The sequence below is a fragment of the Camellia sinensis genome, chromosome 2 (genome assembly GCF_055761805.1).
Source record: "Camellia sinensis isolate YWXY chromosome 2, ASM5576180v1, whole genome shotgun sequence".
NCBI lineage: Eukaryota > Viridiplantae > Streptophyta > Magnoliopsida > Ericales > Theaceae > Camellia > Camellia sinensis.
In genome coordinates, this window is record NC_138962.1 from 140,813,064 (window position 1) to 140,832,522 (window position 19,459).

General features: G+C 33.8%; 1 protein-coding gene and 1 long non-coding RNA gene across 2 annotated transcripts; both read right to left on the reverse strand.

The window, feature by feature from the left end:
- Positions 1 to 9,540: 9,540 nt before the first annotated feature.
- On the reverse strand, positions 9,541 to 12,560 carry LOC114316819 (uncharacterized). Its single transcript, XR_014361656.1, has 2 exons — positions 11,711 to 12,560; positions 9,541 to 11,596 (listed from the first exon to the last, which is right to left on the reverse strand). It is a non-coding gene; the product is annotated as an uncharacterized LOC114316819 (long non-coding RNA).
- Positions 12,561 to 15,416: 2,856 nt separating this feature from the next.
- On the reverse strand, positions 15,417 to 19,126 carry LOC114303933 (F-box protein FBW2-like). The gene is made up of 2 exons (XM_028249106.2): positions 18,792 to 19,126; positions 15,417 to 15,954 (listed from the first exon to the last, which is right to left on the reverse strand). The coding sequence occupies exons 1-2, from the start codon at positions 19,124 to 19,126 to the stop codon at positions 15,417 to 15,419; spliced, it is 873 nt and encodes a 290-aa protein (XP_028104907.2).
- Between the last annotated feature and the right edge of the window lie 333 nt (positions 19,127 to 19,459).

A 19,459-nucleotide genomic window follows, 5' to 3' on the forward strand; every position in this document is an offset into this window, starting at 1 on the left:
GCATGCACAATGGTCCATTCTTGAAGCACAAAACAACAACTCTTCAGAGCAATGAAAGAGTGACAAATACAAGTGTATGACCATGAAATATGCACTGATATATTATATGGAATGATGCCAAATCATAAGAATAGTCCTAGCAATGCATACTAATGACTTGGACATTCAAAGCCAACAAGTTAGGTTGAACCATGGCTATACAAAACAATGCAAGCATGACCAAAACAACACCAAACAGACTTTAAGCATTGTAAAACAAGGCTAAAATCTTCTTTGGGTCAAGCCAAAATCATGCTAAAAACAAGGCTCAAAGCACAAAGCATGTTAAGGAAATTTCATGGAAATGCACTACAAGTGCATGATACATGCAAGGGGCTATCAAACCAACTTTAGACAGAGTTATGACATGCTAAATAATGACCAAAAATATGCTGAAATGGAGCCCATACATGCTTAACAAACATGCTACTTTGGTAGGCTAACAAGGCTAGCAAAGGGGATTTACACTACAAGTGCAATAAGCATGCAAGAGATGAGCAAGACAGCCCAAAACAGATTTCTGGCTGGAAAGTCATAAAAATGAGGCTAAACAAAGCCTCCAAGAAGTAGAAACACATGCTCTTTTGGAGGGCCATCAACACAAGTAAACAAGACAAGAGGAGGGGGGACAACCCCCACCCATTTGGGCCTTCAAAATAGGATTTTTACCACTGAAAATACTCTGGATTTCAGTGGTTAAAAGGCCACAAAAAGTTGGTTTCAAAAGCTTAGGAAGTCGGCTCAAAAGATTTTACAAGCCAAAGAGCAAAAGGGAGGACAACCCCCTATCCAACCAAGGCACAAACCAAGACTTTTAGGACTGAAAAACAGAAGAAAAACAAGGGTTTTTGTAGTTCAACACCACCCCAAAAACAGCCTCAAAGTAGTTCAAAAACTTATGGCGAAGCTAGTATGCAAAACAAGCTAAAAGGGAGAGAGATGTTACCCTTGATGCACAGCTGCAAAACCAGCCCAAAATCTGAGCTAAGACCAGATTTTGAAGCTCAAAATGATCCTCCAAGAACCTCAGCCCAATGGGGGTTAACTTTGATGAAGGATATATATGCAAACAAGAAGTATTTCTCTACCTCTATGGACTTCTATGTACAAAAGGGCAATAGAGAGAGGCTCTAGAGAGAGAAGCAAAGGTTTTTAGGTATGAGATTTCTAGAGAGAGAGGACCTTTTAGAGTGAGAAGCTCCAAAACTTGCTTAGGAAGTTCTATTTTGCAAAATGGGAGATATAGGTTCATATATAGCACAAATCAGCTTTTGGTCGAAAATATCTGATTATAGGACAACTGAAGCTTGCTGGAAATAGTTGAAGATGAAATATCTGTCAAAAATATGAGTTTTGGGCATTTCTAGCAGGTCGGCCATCTTTAGTGCCGGCCTGCTACTTGTGATGGCCAGCCTGTTACCTTTTTGGCCAGTCTGTTACTTTTGTGGCCGGTACCAAATTCTACTCTGCAGGTCCAACTTCAAATGGGCATAACTCCTTCATATGAACTCATTTTTAGGTCATTTTTGTGCCTAAACTGAAGCCCCAGAAATAAGCTTTCCAATGGTGGCAGCCTTGCATAAAAATTCCAACTATGCAAAAAGTTATGCCTCTTTTGGTGAAGCTACTTAGTTTTGGTCCTAGCCGGATGCCCAACTTCAACCAATCATATCTCCCCCATCCGGACTTGGCTTTGGAGATTCTTAAGTGAAAAATGAAGCCCCGGAAGTAAAATTTCCAACGGTGGTAGCCTCATAGCTTAAATCCAAGTGTATAGACAGATAGGTTTGATTTAGTGAAGACCGCTCGACTCTTTCTTAGCGATTCATACCCATCGTCTTCCCCAACTTGGTTTCTTCCCTCTTCTCCTCTTTTCTTCAACTTCAAACCCCTAAGTAAGGTGTTTTGAAATATTTTTCAAAGATTTCAACTCTCTTTCATTCATTTCAACTTTGTCCTTGCTCGATTTACCGAAAAACACAACATTTAACAAAATGCGAGCCTCAGAACATCGTAGAAACTTTATTTCAAAAATATTTTAAAAGAGAGGGTTTTGAGGTCTAAAAACCATTCAAAATAACTTTGGTCCACAATAGGGTATAAAGTTTGGATTTTACTCTTCTCTTGCCGAAGAAATCGAACCTTTGCCCTGCACATCTTTTATCACTGAGTAAACCATCAGTAGCGCTCAAGTCTTAAGGGTGGTCAAAAATGGGGTGTATACAGTCCCTACCTCAAATATGAAGAAAAAAAAATCTGCAAATAAAAACATCGCCCGATCATGAATCTGAGATCACCATTATGAAGATCACGACGAGCTCTCTGACTTTCATTTACAAAACTTTTACAAAATTTCACTCTAAAGACTCTCATTTGAAGCTCAAAGATTGAGTAACAATGAAGAATAAAGAAAGAGGGAGAGAGACGAACAGGGAGAGCCTTTGCCAAACCCAAGCCAAACAAATGAAACGGAATGGAAAGGAAAGGGAAATGATGGCAAAGACAAAAAAGGGGTGCCACCCACATAGGTTTGTTTTCCAAAGCTTGATTTTTTCTAAAAAATATAATTTTTGTAATAATACCTCAAAATTTTATAAGATAAATTATAAAATGATATAATTTTTCTCATCCCAAAATATAATATTTTTGTACACTACAAAATATACACATTTTCATTCTTTATAAAATATATAATTTTTCTCCATATGGTACACACCATAAAATCAACTATTAAATATTTATTATAATCCTATATAATAAATAATAACAACTCATAAGGTGGTTACTACCAATTACCTAATTAAAAATGATCAAACAGCTAAACATGAATCATTAAACAAACTCAAATTAAATTAAATATAAATCATGGGTCTCACCCATGGTCCAATTATATACCAAAATAATTCCAACAAATTTATCTCAAATCCTAGTCTGAACACCCAAAACTCAATTTCAAATTCTGTTATAAATTAAACTGGACACCAATCAGTCCGTGAATTTTCATAAAATAAATACTCATCATTTAATTCTGAAATTTTTATCCAACGTGCTAGACTCATATGGGAACAGCATATAAAAATTTCATAATTTTCTGAGATCGGGAATTATTTTTAAAAAATACAAAACCGAACTGTTTTCGCACAGAATTTACACAATAATCAAATTCGAAAATATGCACAATTAAATTATGCACTGACTATTTAAAAAAAAAAAAACTGGGTTATTACAACCTACTCTCCTCAAAGAAATTTCGTCATCAAAATTCAAACAAGTAATGTAATGCATCCTACTGTCACCCACAAACTCCTTCAGGTACTCACCAATGTATCAACAAAAATTCTTTGACTACTACGCGAGCCTCAACGAGTCACACCGGTAACGAACCAAACCATTACTTTTGCACAACAATTGATTATAAAAACCCTTACTAATATAAATCATTAAGTGATTCTTCTATCCACATCGATAACCAAAAGTAACCAAAATAGGATCTAATCCCTTAAGTATAACACAATTTTGACAAAATGACTCATCAAAATACCAAGACACCATACCTTATTGGTGATAACCCAACTTTACCTAGCTATTTCCATCACGTGATGCACAATGCATCCCAAGGCCAAAACAACTATTACTACGCTGAAATCTTAACAAAACGAAACAATACATCTTCAAAAGCACTAACCACCAACTCAAAAAGTGACCGCCAACCGTCACAAGACGAACAACACCTAACCGACGCTAGGGTGATGCCACACCACCTAATCCAAACGAAATAAAATCAATTCGGACAATGAGTTAGGATTTCCATCAACAAAGACTACAAATCAACATTAACGGTTCCACTCCGATGTGGGGTTTACAAAATGATTTCAACAACATACCTTAAGTCTAAGCAAGACTCAACACAACTAGGTAAACACCCAAACTATACATGGCCCTCGAGCTAAAAATTAATTCAACTCAACTTCTAAGACATTTACTCCGAGTTACAACACAAACTCTTCATTAGTATTACGGTGACTCACAAGGTCCACCCTGAATACAACCATAATTCAAAACACAACTCATTCCCTTTAAGATAATTCTATTACCAACGAGTGTTGGACACTCCCTCTTGACACCCAGGGACAAAACAATCAAATAAATAAGGATAACAATAATGAATTTGGTTTATTTCAAATCTCATCTTTAAACCTTACATAGTTTGTACTTTATAGATTTTACAACCAAATCTCAAAACAATCAATCTCTCTTGGGAGATATACCCCTTACCACCATTTATAATCTTTACCATGTCAAGGCCACGCCTTTTCCCAAATACACACAAGGGTATACAACCCAAGCTTCAGGAACAACTCCACACATACCTAAGTAAATAGAACAATTTCACAATCTTGCAAGGCCATATATATTCTATTCATAACATTTAGCATCAACACCTCCCACTAAGGTACATTCTCATGTTTCAACACGAAACTCAACATATGCACATCAAGTAGCATAAAATCACATAACCACATAACAAATAACAAGTTGCCACTACGAAGATGGTTAGTCATTCTAGAAATCCTTTTAGACCTCTAATTAGAAATCACATTGATCAGGCGCATTTCCAATGAGATTTCTAAGAAAATTTCTAGGCCCGACATAACATCCTCGAAACTCAATCTCATGCCCACAAAAACATATAATATCTTAACACGCAAGTATGTTATCACATAGAATGCAAACGTCGCTCACAATCCCAACGTAAACCCAACTGTGGTCAAAACCACGTCCCACGAGCCAAGGTATTCAAACCCGGTTCGCTCTGATACTATGTTTTCATGCCTCGTATTTTATCACTCGGATAACATTGCCAATATTTATTAATTAAGTCCATTTACAAATAACATTTCATCCTTGGATGAAATAATGAATAATTAAATATACATATTCCCTCTCGTTATACAACAATGACATTTACATACAAATAAAAGAAATGCCCTGAGACGTACAATAAAATAGAGGACATTACTCTTTATAAAAAATAGCACTCAGCCAAGCAACAAAGGAAGTAGTACAATCCATCACTACATTACACTTATGAAATGGTAAACCCAATTGTTTGATCTTCAAATCCGAATAGCATTCTCTGTACACATGTACAGGCAGGGGGTGAGAAACCACTATCTCATCAAGCAATCTCATATTAAAACATTAGAAGATATGCGAGTACCAAAATATTCATACTTATACGTGAAATCATATCATGTCAAAACCATATAATTTTATTACATAATCTCTTAAATCTAATTTATTTAATTAACCACAACAAGTTAACTTAAATAAATAAACATGTTTTAATAGCAACATAACATCCTTTTCAATTCATTCAATTATCTCATTATCAATTGAATCAAATAATTAAACAATTCATCAAATCCATTTTATACAGTCTTATGAGATGAATGCATATGCCATGTCATGCTCAAAATATTTTTCTCATCTTTTGAAAATCTTTCGCACAATGCTAATTTGAAAACACATTAATTCAACAATCTCAATAAAATTCCAAGATGGTAAATACAACTCAGGTAATCCCTAGGCTGGTGTCTGCAAGTAGACTATACAAGTACTATCAATTTGTCATTTTTACCAGTATTAACTGGAAGGCTCGATACCAGTAATCTGTCATTTTTACTAGTATTAACTGGAAGGCTCAACACCTATCCGCGCGATTTTCTGGTTTTTCACCAAGGACACATAGGCCAACTTAATCAAATTCATCTACACCACCTTTCAAGACTTACCACCGTATTTACCCCAAAATCATTTCATGAAAACTTGTTTCCCAACATTCATTTCTCAATGCAAAGTTTTCAAATCAAATTTCAAAGTTCATCATTATCAAATGAATTGATATGCCAATGTAATAATTAATAATACAATGCAGTATTTCTTCCACTTTCAATACTTCCAGACAATATTCTCATTGTGATCAAAATTCTCATTTCTCATTTCAATATAATTTCTCAAGATGAATATAAATACTATTATTTCAATTCATCCGTGGGACAACATAATTCTCACACTTAGAGTAATCTCAACCATTTAGTCACTTCAAGACTATATCAACATTTTGAACAACAATTTCCAAAACTTCAACAATTCTCATATTCCATGAAAACCATCATTTATATGTAAACAAATAAACAAATTTTCAAACATCATTTATTTTGACACACAAAATAAATATAATAACATCTTCAAAGATTGTCAACATCTTTTTTAAAAGCCCCAAATTTCTAGGTTTTCTCACCAAAACCACTCATCTTCATTTATTAAAAGAAAGTCACCAAAAACATCTCTCTTCAATTCTCGTAGTTCAAAACCCTCAATTTCTATTTTAAAAGGAACAAGAAAGTAAACGCACTTTAAAAAAAATTTCTCATCTTCTTGAATCAACAATCAATTTTCAAAACAAATCAAAGGATGATTTCGAAAATCATCTAGATCTTGCAAAAACATATATATAACTCAAAGAAAATCTATACTTATTAAATATTACCATTCCCATCCTACTATGTCAAAAGTTATGGTATAATCTTAATAACGCACTTTTAACCATAACAGATATAACCTTTTAACCAAAACTAATTTAATCCACTAAATTAATAAGTTTATTATATTCAAAAATTTTCAAATTAATAATACCAAACCTAACTTCACATGCCTCATCCCTCAAACATAACTATATCTCAACATAACCATTTTTCATGCCAAGCCATTTAAAGAGGTAATATTTTTACCAAATTCTCTACCAATAACAATTTCACAACTTTTTCTAAAGTTACTTAACCAACATGATATTTACATCAAAATTATGAAATATGCTCAATAGTAACATTTTCAAGGTTATGAGTTTGAAAGTCCACATTCCACATTTTTATTTTCATAAAAATGAACACAACTTACTCATCAACATATCATCTTTTATAAAATATCATGAATATAACACTTTTAAAGTTTTTAATCCCAAAACAACTATATAATTTCTACTTAAGCATTTACTCCATATTCCTCAACATCAATTTATTTTTCTTCTCAAAAATAAATTCCAAAACTCAAAGATGAGATAAATATTTCAACATTATTTTCCCAAAATAAATTGTCTAACCATAATATGAGGTAGATACAACTCATACAACTATTAATTTTATTTTATTTTCAGATTTTTAACAAGTATTTCCAACACAAGATGATTTTTCCAAATCAATTTCAAAATAACAATATTCTTAACACTTCAACCTAATTTTTCTTTCAAAAATTACCAAACAAAAATCTGAAAAAAAAAATGCAATACCTCTTATAATGACATATTTTCTCAAAATAATTCTAACATAACTTTAATGTAAAAATATGAAGAAAGTCCTTACCTCAAATATGAAGAAAAACAAATCTACAAATACAAATATCGCCCGATCATGAATCCGAGATCACCATTGCAAAGATCACGACAAGCTCTCCGACTTTCATTTACAAAACTTTTACAAAATCTTACTGTAATGACTCCCATTTGAAGCTCAAAGATTGAGTAAAGATTAAGAATAAAGAAAGAGGGAGAGAGACGCACAGGGGGAGCCTCTGCCAAAACTAAGCCAAACAAATGAAATGGAATGGAAAGAAAGGAGAAATGATGGCAAGGACAAAAAGGGGGGCCACCCACATGAGTTTGTTTCCCAAAGCTTGATTTTTTCCAAAAAATATAATTTTTATAATAATACATCAAAATTTTATAATATAAATTATAAAATGATATAATTTTTCTCACTACAAAATATAATATTTTTGTACACCACAAAATATAATATTTTGATCACTACAAAATATACATTTTTTCTTTCTTTATAAAATATATAATTTTTTGCCATATAATACACACTATAAAATCAACTATCAAATATTTATTATAATCATATATAATAAATAATAACAACTCATAAGGTGGTTATTACCAATCACCTAATTAAAAATGACCAAACAGTTAAACATGAGTCATTAAACAAACTCAAATTAAATTAAATATAAATCATGGGCCTCACCCATGGTCCAATTATATACCAAAATAGTCCCAACAAATTTATCTCAAATCCTGGTCCGAACACCCAAAACTCAATTTCAAATTCTGCTACAAATTAAACTGAACACCAATCAGTCCGTGAATTTTCATAAAATAAATACTCATCATTTAATTCTGAAATGTTTACCCAACGCGCTAGACTCATATGGGAAAAACATATAAAAATTTCATAATTTTCTGAGATTGGGAACTATTTTTAAAAAATACAAAACCGAACTATTTTCGCACAGAATTTACACAACAATCAAATTCGAAAATTTGCTCAATTAAATTATGCATTGGCTATTTAAAAAAAAAATTCTGGGTCATTACATGTTGTGATTTGGTGATGATATACTATGTGATTTGGTGAAATCTGATGATTCAATTTGGTGAAACATGAAATGTGACTATGTGAGCTACCACTTTGTCTTCTTTAATTTTCGCCAAGAATTATGTTATTTTCTTTGTATGATGATTGAAATCTGATCCGGAGCTACCATTTTTCACTTATTTAATTAGTTTCGGTAATGTTACTTTAATGCCATTCTGATTTAGGCATACACATTGAGTATCAGATAATGAGCACCCCCTTTGAGAAATCAACAGTCTGAAGATTTTTAAGAACATAATGAACATAATGATTGAAATGTGGAAATGATAAGTTCATAAATCTGTTCATGCTTATCATTTAAGAAAGTTGTTAATTCATAGCTGATGATGACAGAGACATATAGATTGTGTGAAGGATAAAAGAATTTTTTGAAATATTGAGCTAGCATTTTTGCATGCCTTAGATTGAGCTTCTGTAGTTACAAATGTGTGTGTTGTTGATATGCTCTAAGAGTGTATGAACCATAACCTTGATCCATATTGGTTAAGGTTGATTGTAGATAAAATTCTAACTCACATATATAGGATTGTATCTAGCTATACTCTTTTACAATTGCTTGCACTACAACAAAAAAAGGTTTTTACAGCGTGCATTGACCCTTCTACGACGTGTAGGCACACGTCATATTATGACCAGCCATGGAACGTCATTCACTTTCAACGACATGCTTTGTACGCCGTTAAAAATTATTTAACGACAGATTTTGTGTGTCGTTGTTACTTTTTCTACGACATGCTAAAGTACACCGTTAAAAACTATTTAATGACAGATTTTGTGCGTCGTTGTTATTTTTTCTATGACTATTTTTGCACACCGTTAATTGGTGAGACAAATAACGACGCTGATTGCGTGCCGTAAAATATGTAATACAACGACTTATTATGTCTGTCGTAGAATATACAGTTTTTTTTTTTAAATTCAATAGGCTCTATTTAACCAATTTTGTACAATCTAACAAATATTACAAACAAGCATTACAAAACATCAATCAACTACCAAAATATTGTTTGAAACATCAAAAAGAAACTATATCCATAAATTATAAACATTCAACAATTGTTTATACATTCCAAACATTCAAAAACTATATCTTTAAGTTCTAAACTGTACAAAAAGTTTAAACCATCCAAAACTATGCATATCTAACTTTCTAAACATATCGACAACTATTAAGAGATTATCTAAAACTACCGACAACAGTTCCTATAATAGTTACAGCTGCAGTTGTAGCAAATCCACTTGCTCCTATCACAGGGACAAGGGTGCGCAATGTATGTGTTAAGACACCTAAACTAGTGACAATAGCTGGAGCAACTAATCCTTTTGCATTTCTTGTCTGCATGACAAAGGAAACTTCACATATGTACAAAAAATGACGACTCAGGGACAAAAATATTTCTTGAGGTATTAAGAAATGATCAAGAAATTGTAAAACATCAACAAAACATTTCCAAAATTAATACGATAATTCAATGGTCCTATAAAAGCAATGTCAAAATTAAAAATTAGCAAATATTCAAGATCTCAATAGTTTGCTACTAAATTCAGACCATAAGAAGCTCAAGAGAAAAATCAAATTTAAAAAGAGGAAGAGGTGGAATTAATCTACTTCAATGCAACACCTACTTGGGACTTGCATAATTATGTTAAAGGATCTCTATGTATGAGGTTAGGTTTGTATAGGTTTTATCCATTACCATTGTAAGTTCCAAAATAAAGAGTCCAAGTCAAATTAGAGTCTATATTATTTATAAGTTTAAAAAGAAACTTTCAATCCATTATAGAAGAAATTTAGGTAAGTTTTAATAACTTTAGGTGCTTTTTGGGACAATGTGATGTAATTCTACCTGAGTACTTAGTAGCAAATACATAAGATAAGTAACTATAGGAATAATCCCTAAGCTAATCATTTTCTTCTTCTCTAATTTTTCATTAGTATCTAATCCAATCACAAGCTATTACTAATTCCATGGACTCTTGAACCCTATAGCCTACTTCCTGATATTATATGCCTTTTCTCTAATAATTCAACCCTAAAAAGTATGCCACTTGAAAAAACTAAACAATATTCATAAATAACATAGTTGCTTCATTTCACTAGGGCCTTCCTCTTTGGGGTGTACAATCCGTTGATCACCTTCTTGAACTTTGGCGCAGACAATCTGAAAATCAACTATATAGTGGGTCATGTAGATGCACTATAAAGTAGGACATTAAGAATCATAAAGGTCTAATAAACGTGATTCTACCAAGGTGATGACATATTTGGTAAGGACACAAAAACATGTTCCTAAGCAACTTTTGATACATAAAAATCAAATGATTACATCGGTTTTAATAACCATTCGAAGTAGAGCAGAGAAGGTAGCAACGCAATATGCAACAATGTAATAAAAAAATGCAAGCAAAATTAAATTGAAAATGGAATTAATTCCTAGAGATGTTTTGATAAATTTGATGTGTATTCAATAAGTTGATAAAGGATCTAGAACATCCCTATTATGATTTGGAACAATACCATTGGGAAATGTTGCAGTTGCTTATGAAATCGTTTCCATGCACCATTATCTGGAAAAGCAATTGATATCTCGAGAGAGAATGAAAACATCATCTAACCTACACAAGCACACAATTCAGGATGAAATGGAGGGAAATTTGATATTTTGCCTATATGTATGGGTTCATTTTAACACTTTGGGTTGTTTGTTAACACCATTTCCTATTTTCTTTTTTCATTTTCATTATAAATATATATATATATATATATAACAAAAAAAAATCATTTTTTGTAAACAGAAATAAGAAGTGACCCTTAGTCTTTAGTATTTCATCCCATGGTGCACTTCATCGTAACATTGGTTTGTAGAAGTAAAAACTAATTACAGACACTTCATTTTCAAAAAAATTAATTCCAGACAAATGATAGCTTATCTTATGGTTTTCGTCATAAGAAGAAATCTTATGTTGTCTAAATCGGGGAGCTCCTGAAGCCTATTCTTGAGCATGGGAATCCCGCTCTCAATGCATGGTAAAACATTGTCGCCAAAGTAGAATCGCTCCTGAAATACAAGAAAACAAGGAAACAAAGAAGCTAGAGTAATCACAATCCCATATCAGTTGAGGATAACATGGAAAAGGCTATTAAATCAGTGATACCAATATTCAGCACCAACCTGCAATGCATGGATATCAAAAATCACCAACTAGTGGGCCCTCCCCTTGAAATCGGTATATTAGACAAGGTTCTGGCAAGAGTGAAAGCAGTTGCAACATCCCCTTCCTCCTCCATGCGCTCAGAAGTATCCGTGGGGAAAAATGGAAGGACGAGTGTTAATGAAGAGACAAACAGATTTGGTAATGCATAAATGACTAAGAGTTGCTCAAAAATCAACCCTGAAGAACTAAATGAGGCAAGAAAGGCCACGTGTTGTCCACGAATGCCATGGGCATTGGATATGAACAAGTTGGGGAAACCATCATCGAATGTCCTGAAGTATTAAGAATACCTTCAATTTCATAACTTCGGATTTTAGACATTTGTTAAGATGCTTAAAAGAGTTGTACATTTTTTTATGACATACGTGTCATAAAGAATGTACAATCATTTTAAATTGTATTAACTAATGACATAAGGAAAATTGTTACCTAATGAAAATGGTATAATAATCAATCAGCTATGGAAATCAACCTAGTGGCGAGGAGTTTGTGGTATTCGACTGCCTCTTCCTTGGCCTTTGCAATTCTCTTCTTCTTGTCTGTTATCCTAGCTTGCTTCCTCTGTAGAGTCAGTGGAGTTACCAGTCGTTGTATCTTTGGAGCCTTACTCACCAGAAGCTAGGTCAAAATGTTCATTGTACAAGTGGAAAGTATTACAACCACACACTTGTGTTTGATCATACTATAAATGGCACGCTCACACACTCAAAAAATCAAATCTCTAGTAGTGGTATCTGATATCTGAATAAAAAGCCAAACATATTGAGCCAATACTAAAGTGAAAAATAAATAATTGATTGCATCATATTCTAGATAAAATTAGGCTGGAATTATATGAAACACAATGGCCTATCATTCAATCAAAGCCAAATACAAATGCTGATTTGTAATGCACATGAACTGCAAAATCCGTCCCATTATAGCTTAGCCTCGAAAAGAAAATAGGAAGAAAAAAAATTACCTCTCTTTGATGCAATTTCAATGACTGGTGGTCAAACTGGAGCTTAGATCACACTAAAGCTGTACACAACAACAGTAAAAGCATTAGAAGAGATTGTACCGATTATTGTCGCCGCCGAACCAGGTTAAAGTCTCCAAAGAGAGATTAAAACCCTTCCAGATCAAAATGCCCAAAATACGTCTTCGAACCCTCTCTCTTCTCCCTTTCTTGTTGACTTCGAACCATCTCTTTTCAAATCATCTCTCTTTACCATTTCTATGTTCCTATATGATTATAAGTCATTAGAACCCAAACAGTTGTGTATTTTGATTTTTTTTTTTTTTTTTGTGTGTCGAATATGGGGTACTACACATGGTGTTGCGGCCGTTGAAAGAGAGAGAGAAACAAAAAAAACTAGGGCAGGACTGGGCTGGGAGTGAGAATGAATTAGGGATTTCAGATACACAACCAAGAAGAGAATAGAAGCATGAGACGACGATAGATACCTTTGATTTTAGATACATAACCGAAGAGAAGAGATGAGATGATCCTGGTAACCCTAGCCATTGATTCGGCCTTCATCATCATCATCAGAGAGAGAGAGATTGAAACCCTTGTGATCCATGCTGATTGGAGGAAGGCAAAATAGTTATTTTGGGAAAAAAAAATTTCTAATATATATATATATTTTTTGGTGATTGGCACCCCAAATTTCATTTTGGCACTTTTTTTTTTATCATATAATTCACGACATGCATTGTGCATCATAAAAAAACAATATTTTTAACGGCAGACGATATCTGCATCGTAAAAAGTGCAATACTTTTAACGGCGGGCGTTGTGTAAGCTGTGAAAAGTATTCACTTTTCACGGCTGACGTATGTGCATCGTGTATAATTGATGTATTAACGGCATGCCATATGCACGTCGTAGAAACTGTTATTATTTATGGCGTGCATTGCAAGCCGTAAAAAAATCATTGCTATTACTATTCACGGCCTACGCAATAGACACGTTGTAGTTGGAAAAGTATTTACGACGTGCAAAAAAAGCAAGTCGTAAAAGTGAGAAACTACGACGTGCATTTATTGTATGCCATTGATGTGGTGCCGTAAAAAGTCAATTTTGTTATAGTGTTGTATCAAAATTACAGTATTCTTGGGGTAAGGATGAGCATAGAATACCCATTGTCATTTGTGTATTAAGGACAAGGTTGGGCATATTCCTAGAAAATTCATTGTTGAAGTTGGTTGAAAGGTTGTAGGCTAAGAAACACAGACACGAACATGGATACGCTAACATAAAAATTTTCAAAACAAGGTAACAATACATGGGTGACACATGCAGAATATATAATTTTATATATTTATTATTCTTGGGGTAAGGATGAGAGTAGAATACCCAATGTAATTTGTGTATTAAGGACAAGGTTGGGGACATTCCTAGAAAATCCATTGTTGTAGTTGGTTGAAAGGTTGTAGGCTAAGACACATGGACACGAACACGGATAATTGGCAGTGGTAGAATCTTCCTATGGAACTAGACCATATGATAGGCGTTTCCTCCGTACAACATATAATGATAATCCATATCAGTAAAAAATATTAGTTCACTGTAGTAAGAATTGAACCCAGGCATCACGCTTGGTAAGGGAGCTCCTCATCCACCAGGCCAACAGCTTGGTCTTGAAATGTTGTTTGTTGGTTGAATATGAAACTTACAATTCAAGCTCCTTTAACATTGTTATAGCAGTCAACATAATTTTGAGGCATCTCTATGGAGATAACTTGAAAGCAAGTGTTTTTTCATTGTGCTGGTGCCAGTACAAATCTAAGTTAGTGCCCGTTTAAGGTGAAACATCTCTGATAAATCTCCTAGCGCCAACATTACTAGATGTTGAAATAACATGCATTGCTTAATCAAGTGTAATTACAGCAACACCTTTGAGGTATGCTTTCCTGCAGCTTGCAGGGTTGAACCACATCTAATAGGAATGTCAATCAGATGAATAGAGTCAATAATGGATTCGTGGCAGGCCAAACATTGAGACAGTAGTTGATCATTCTGACATAAAAACACTGGTATTGAGTAATCCAAAACATTTTCGCATCAATGAATTGTCAAAAATAGAAAAAAAGAGTTCTAATTGTCGAACAACAATTTACCTGACTTGCACCTTTAGATCCTGTAATAAGAACTGATACAACTGGCGTCTAATGCATAACATTTGTAACATGAATTGACTCTCTATAGGAAGGCCATACATATGATTTTGAAAGTTAAATGATTCTATGGAAGTTACAAGGAAAAATATTACGAAGAAAAAATGGTTACTTATTTGGCTTTTTCTGAAATGCAGTCAAATTATTCAAGCATGAACATACTTAAGTGCCCAAGAAACACTTCAAGAAAGCAACGTACAAAATGAACAAGAAAGCAAACCATTTTCCATCATGTACACAAACATATAATGCTCAAGTCAAAATACAAAAAGGCTAACTTTAGATAGCCAGTTCCCAGCTCCATCTTCCTATAATGACATAATTATATCCACCAATTCTTATAGTAATTATATCCACCAATTCTTATAGTTTCTTTATCTCATCAGAAAGAAGTGACTAAGATTCCTCTACTATATGGACTGTATACCAATATACGCAATCTCATCATGTATGCATTTACGATGTGAAAAGTCAAAAACTAGAACATGAAAGAACCAAAAACTAATCCGAGTCTGAGGAAGATGATTGATCACTAGTATCAGCTCCACTGCCATCAGTTTCTAAAATTCCTTCATACTCATAATCATGAAGCCAAGGGCCGTTGAACACTGCAAGTCGCTCACACTTGTCTTTAAGTTCACCCTCCATCTCCACATTCCAACAACCTTGAATGTCAAGATGGGTAAGTTCCTTGCACTTGGTAAGGATAGCATCAAGCCCATGGTCACCAAAACGCCCAAAACCAAGTTGAAGATGACAGAGGCCTGTCATCGAATCAGCTATGATCATTGCCTCGGAATCATCAATCTTAAAAGTCACCACTTGTGTGGGATTTTCCCATTCTGGTGGGGGCATGTTCCGTTTCAAGTGAATGAGGGACTTGCAATTCTTTCCAAAATATGTAAGGCCTTTGCATGTGATCTTCAAACAATGGCTAATGTCCAAGACAGTGATATTCACAAGTGACCCTGCATGCTTCTCAACCATCTTATCAGTGACCTCGCTCATAGGAATTTGCAGGACCTTGAGATATCTCGCGCTACAAGTTCAAGGAAAAGGGAAAAAAAATATCACGTCGGTTTGATATACTGTTGTATCACCAAACATGTGAGGATGGCAATTGTCAACACATTAACTCATGGAATAACAATGTTAAGCACATGGATGTCACAAGAACATCAACTTTGTGATAGTTTTTGACGTAATAATTTCCCTTGGAGCATTTTCAGAAAGCAAATAAGAATATTGATCTTCAAAGATCAAGAACTCATTGTCCTATTTTATCCCAAAATATTTAACAGCCTGTATATGCAATGATGTCAATTATACATGTAATGGAAAAAGAAAAAGAAAAGAACCATACACACGGAGGCTTGGTTATGTGTTTTACTTCTTTATTTTGTCATAGTTATAAATGCAAAAATCACTGAAGACAATAGGGCACTGCCACTGAACACTGCTTTAAAAATTAACTGGTTATATCTCGTTAGTTTAATGCCAAAGAGCTCCTGCAACTGAAGGAAGTAACTCGAGCTATGCTACATATTTTGGATGAAATGGATTGTGAACCACAATGGTATCATCCTAATAAAAGAAAACCAACTCATTCCAATTGAGTAGAAATGAATCAGCCAATCTAACTCTCAAGCATCACATGTAATACTAGAATGTAAAATAGGTATATAAACTGGAGTGTCATAAGTCGCGTACGAATTCATATTTATAAAAGGTTTGAAAGATTCTCCAAGGCTACTTGAATTTTCTCTCAGTCCCCACCAAAACTTATGTATAGAAATGAGCGGCATATTCATATGTTTATAAAAAAAATAACATTAAAACCAAAAAAGAACAGAAAATCTTTCCATTCTGCACCATTACCATTGGAACAGAGTGACATTCATCAAATTAACAAACTAAAATAAACTGTACTGCCTTCTTTTCTTGAATGCATATTTCTTTATTACGATCAAAACAATGTTCATACAGCACGAAATTCTCAGGCCAGACATAAATGAACATGTAGCTGGAACTGGTTTAAAATTCATTCATCACATCCTCCACTTTGTTTCTTATTATCAAAATATACATGCATACATGATTATGAAGCTTTTTTTTCTACCAGCAAAGGAAACGTTGAAACAAAGATGGTTCTTTCCTTTTTTCTAACCAGACCAAAAGAAAACTTTGCTTATAAGAGATTTTTCTTTTAATTTTTTAATTTTTTACAGAAAAATCAACAGCCCCAAATTGGAAGAGAAATCTCAGTAAATGTAAATAATAGAAGTATCAAGAAAACACACAAACAGACAACAAGAAAGTGTGAAAGTTGTGCATGCACACACATGGCGGCTTATTGAAAATACCAAAATGTATAAGTTCTAAGTCAAGCCAATAACAAAATATACAGTGCAAATTAACCACATTTTAGTTAACTCTGCAGCATTCAAAGCAGTTGAATTTAAAATTGAAACAACTATATGCAGATCCAAAACTGTCATCAAATCAAACCTAAAATTATCTTCTCTTTGAAAATAAAATGTGTTTGTCCATGTGTATGTATAGATTAATTAGATGTATCAACTGGAAAAATCCCAAAATAAATGGAGAGAAACATAACAAACATACGATCCTCAGACCAAGGTACATGAATTGAAGCAACATAATTCATATTCCTACATTTCAATCAAAACAAGGTACATGAATTGAAGCAACATAAGATCCTCAGACCAATAAAAAACGAATACTTAATTGGAACTGGTCTAATGTACTTTCATCATCACTTTCCGGATGTGGTTTCTTCCCATCAAACTATTTGTTTATTCGCGAGTAGTGATCATTCTATTGTCAAAGCGAGCATCCAAACCAACATAATTGTACCGTTACTAATTAACACAGCAAAGCGAACTCCAAACACATTCCATTATACATAAACTTAGATAAAAAAAAGGTTTAAGATTCGATAATGAACTAAGATTCTCAGGGCCACACAACAATCGTAAGAAAATTGCCAATGGCCTTTCATACTTGTTTCTCACTATAGAAACAACTATATCTCACAAACCAAACTAAGCAAAAAAATCAGTGTATATGTCAAAGAAAAGCAAAAACAAAATCACACATACGTAACAAGGGCTTTTTCGATCTTTTTTTTTTTTTTTTTTTTGTGGATAAATTAGATTGACACTCCCTGAGATTTGGTCCAATTACATCTCACCCCCTAACATTTTGAAAATTACATTCCTATCCCTGCAGTTAATAGTCTTATTTCGCAAACCCCTTTGTTTATATAAAAACAACAACTCTTGGTAGAAAAATAGAAGAAATTACATTAAAAACAAAAAAAATTAAGCAAAGGAAAGGGAAGAAAAAACCAGAGCAAGTAAAACAAATAAAGAAAAGAGAAAGTGCATGAGTTTAATATTTTCATTTTGTCTAAATAATTACAATGACAGAGGGTCCGTGTAATTTTCCAAATGTCAGAGTTGATATGTATTAAATTCAAATTTCAGGGGTGTAAGTGTAATTTATCTTCTTTTTTTTTTCTTTTTTTAATGTTTTATTTTGATTTTTTCACGAGTAGTACAAAAGATGGCACACTGAATCGATTATATCAAATTTTGATTTCTAAATAATGAACGGAGAATACAGGGCAAATCAACCAGATTGGGGGCAACTCCTCTAGCATTAAAACAATCAAAGCAGCAAACGCATCACCATCCCCCACCCACAAAAAAAAAATTTTAAAAAAATAAATCAAACTCACATTCATCTCTTTTCTGGCATAAAAAGCAACGCGTTGTTGCTTAAATGCTCATATTATTATGTTAAAACAAAATGAAAGTGGGTTTGCGAGTGAGTGTGTATATGTATACATACCAGTTGGCGATGAAGGAGAAGGCAGAGTCGCCGAGCTTGCAAGCTGAGACGCGAGTGAAGGTGCATTTGCTGCGACGGACGAGCTTCCTGACAGCGGAGTCGACGAGGTGAAGGGGGCGGTTAGACCTGCGGCACCACTGCTCGATGTCGATGTCGGTCCAGCAGTAGGGGCCAGCCACAGCCTCCAACCAGGACCTGCACACCAGCCCCACCGTCTTCACCCTCTCCTCTGCCTCTATCCTCACGAATATCTGAGCCAGCACTTCTGGGTTCAGCCCCTCCCATCTCCCCTCCTCTCCACCTCCACATCCCACCTTCTTCTTGTTACTTCTCATCTCTCTAGATATCAAACGAAGCCAGACAGACCATTTGAAGGGGTGGTTTTCCTTTTGCTTTTGTAGGAAAGCTATCTTTTTTTTCTTTTTTCCTTTTTTCAATTCCGCTACACACGCCAATAGTTCCACTTTAGGGTGTATTTATCATTTTATACTCATTATAGAGTAAAACGGTTTTACAAAGCTGTTTTTTTGGAAATAAAAAATTAATAAAATTTCCTACAAAAAATTGATTTTACAAAAGTTGATTTTACTTAACGTGTAATTAATTTTGACTTAATAAAAAATACTTTTCGTAAAATTGTTTTTTAGTAATATTTTTTTTTTCCTAAT

What these genes read in the sequence shown, in the direction of transcription:
- LOC114303933 (XM_028249106.2), bottom strand. Translation starts at nt 19,126, where the DNA reads ATGAGAAGTAACAAGAAGAAGGTGGGATGTGGAGGTGGAGAGGAGGGG. An exon ending in TTCTCCTTCATCGCCAACTG is followed by an intron (nt 15,955 to 18,791) that starts GTATGTATACAT and finishes TTGAACTTGTAG; the next exon opens with CGCGAGATATCTCAAGGTCC.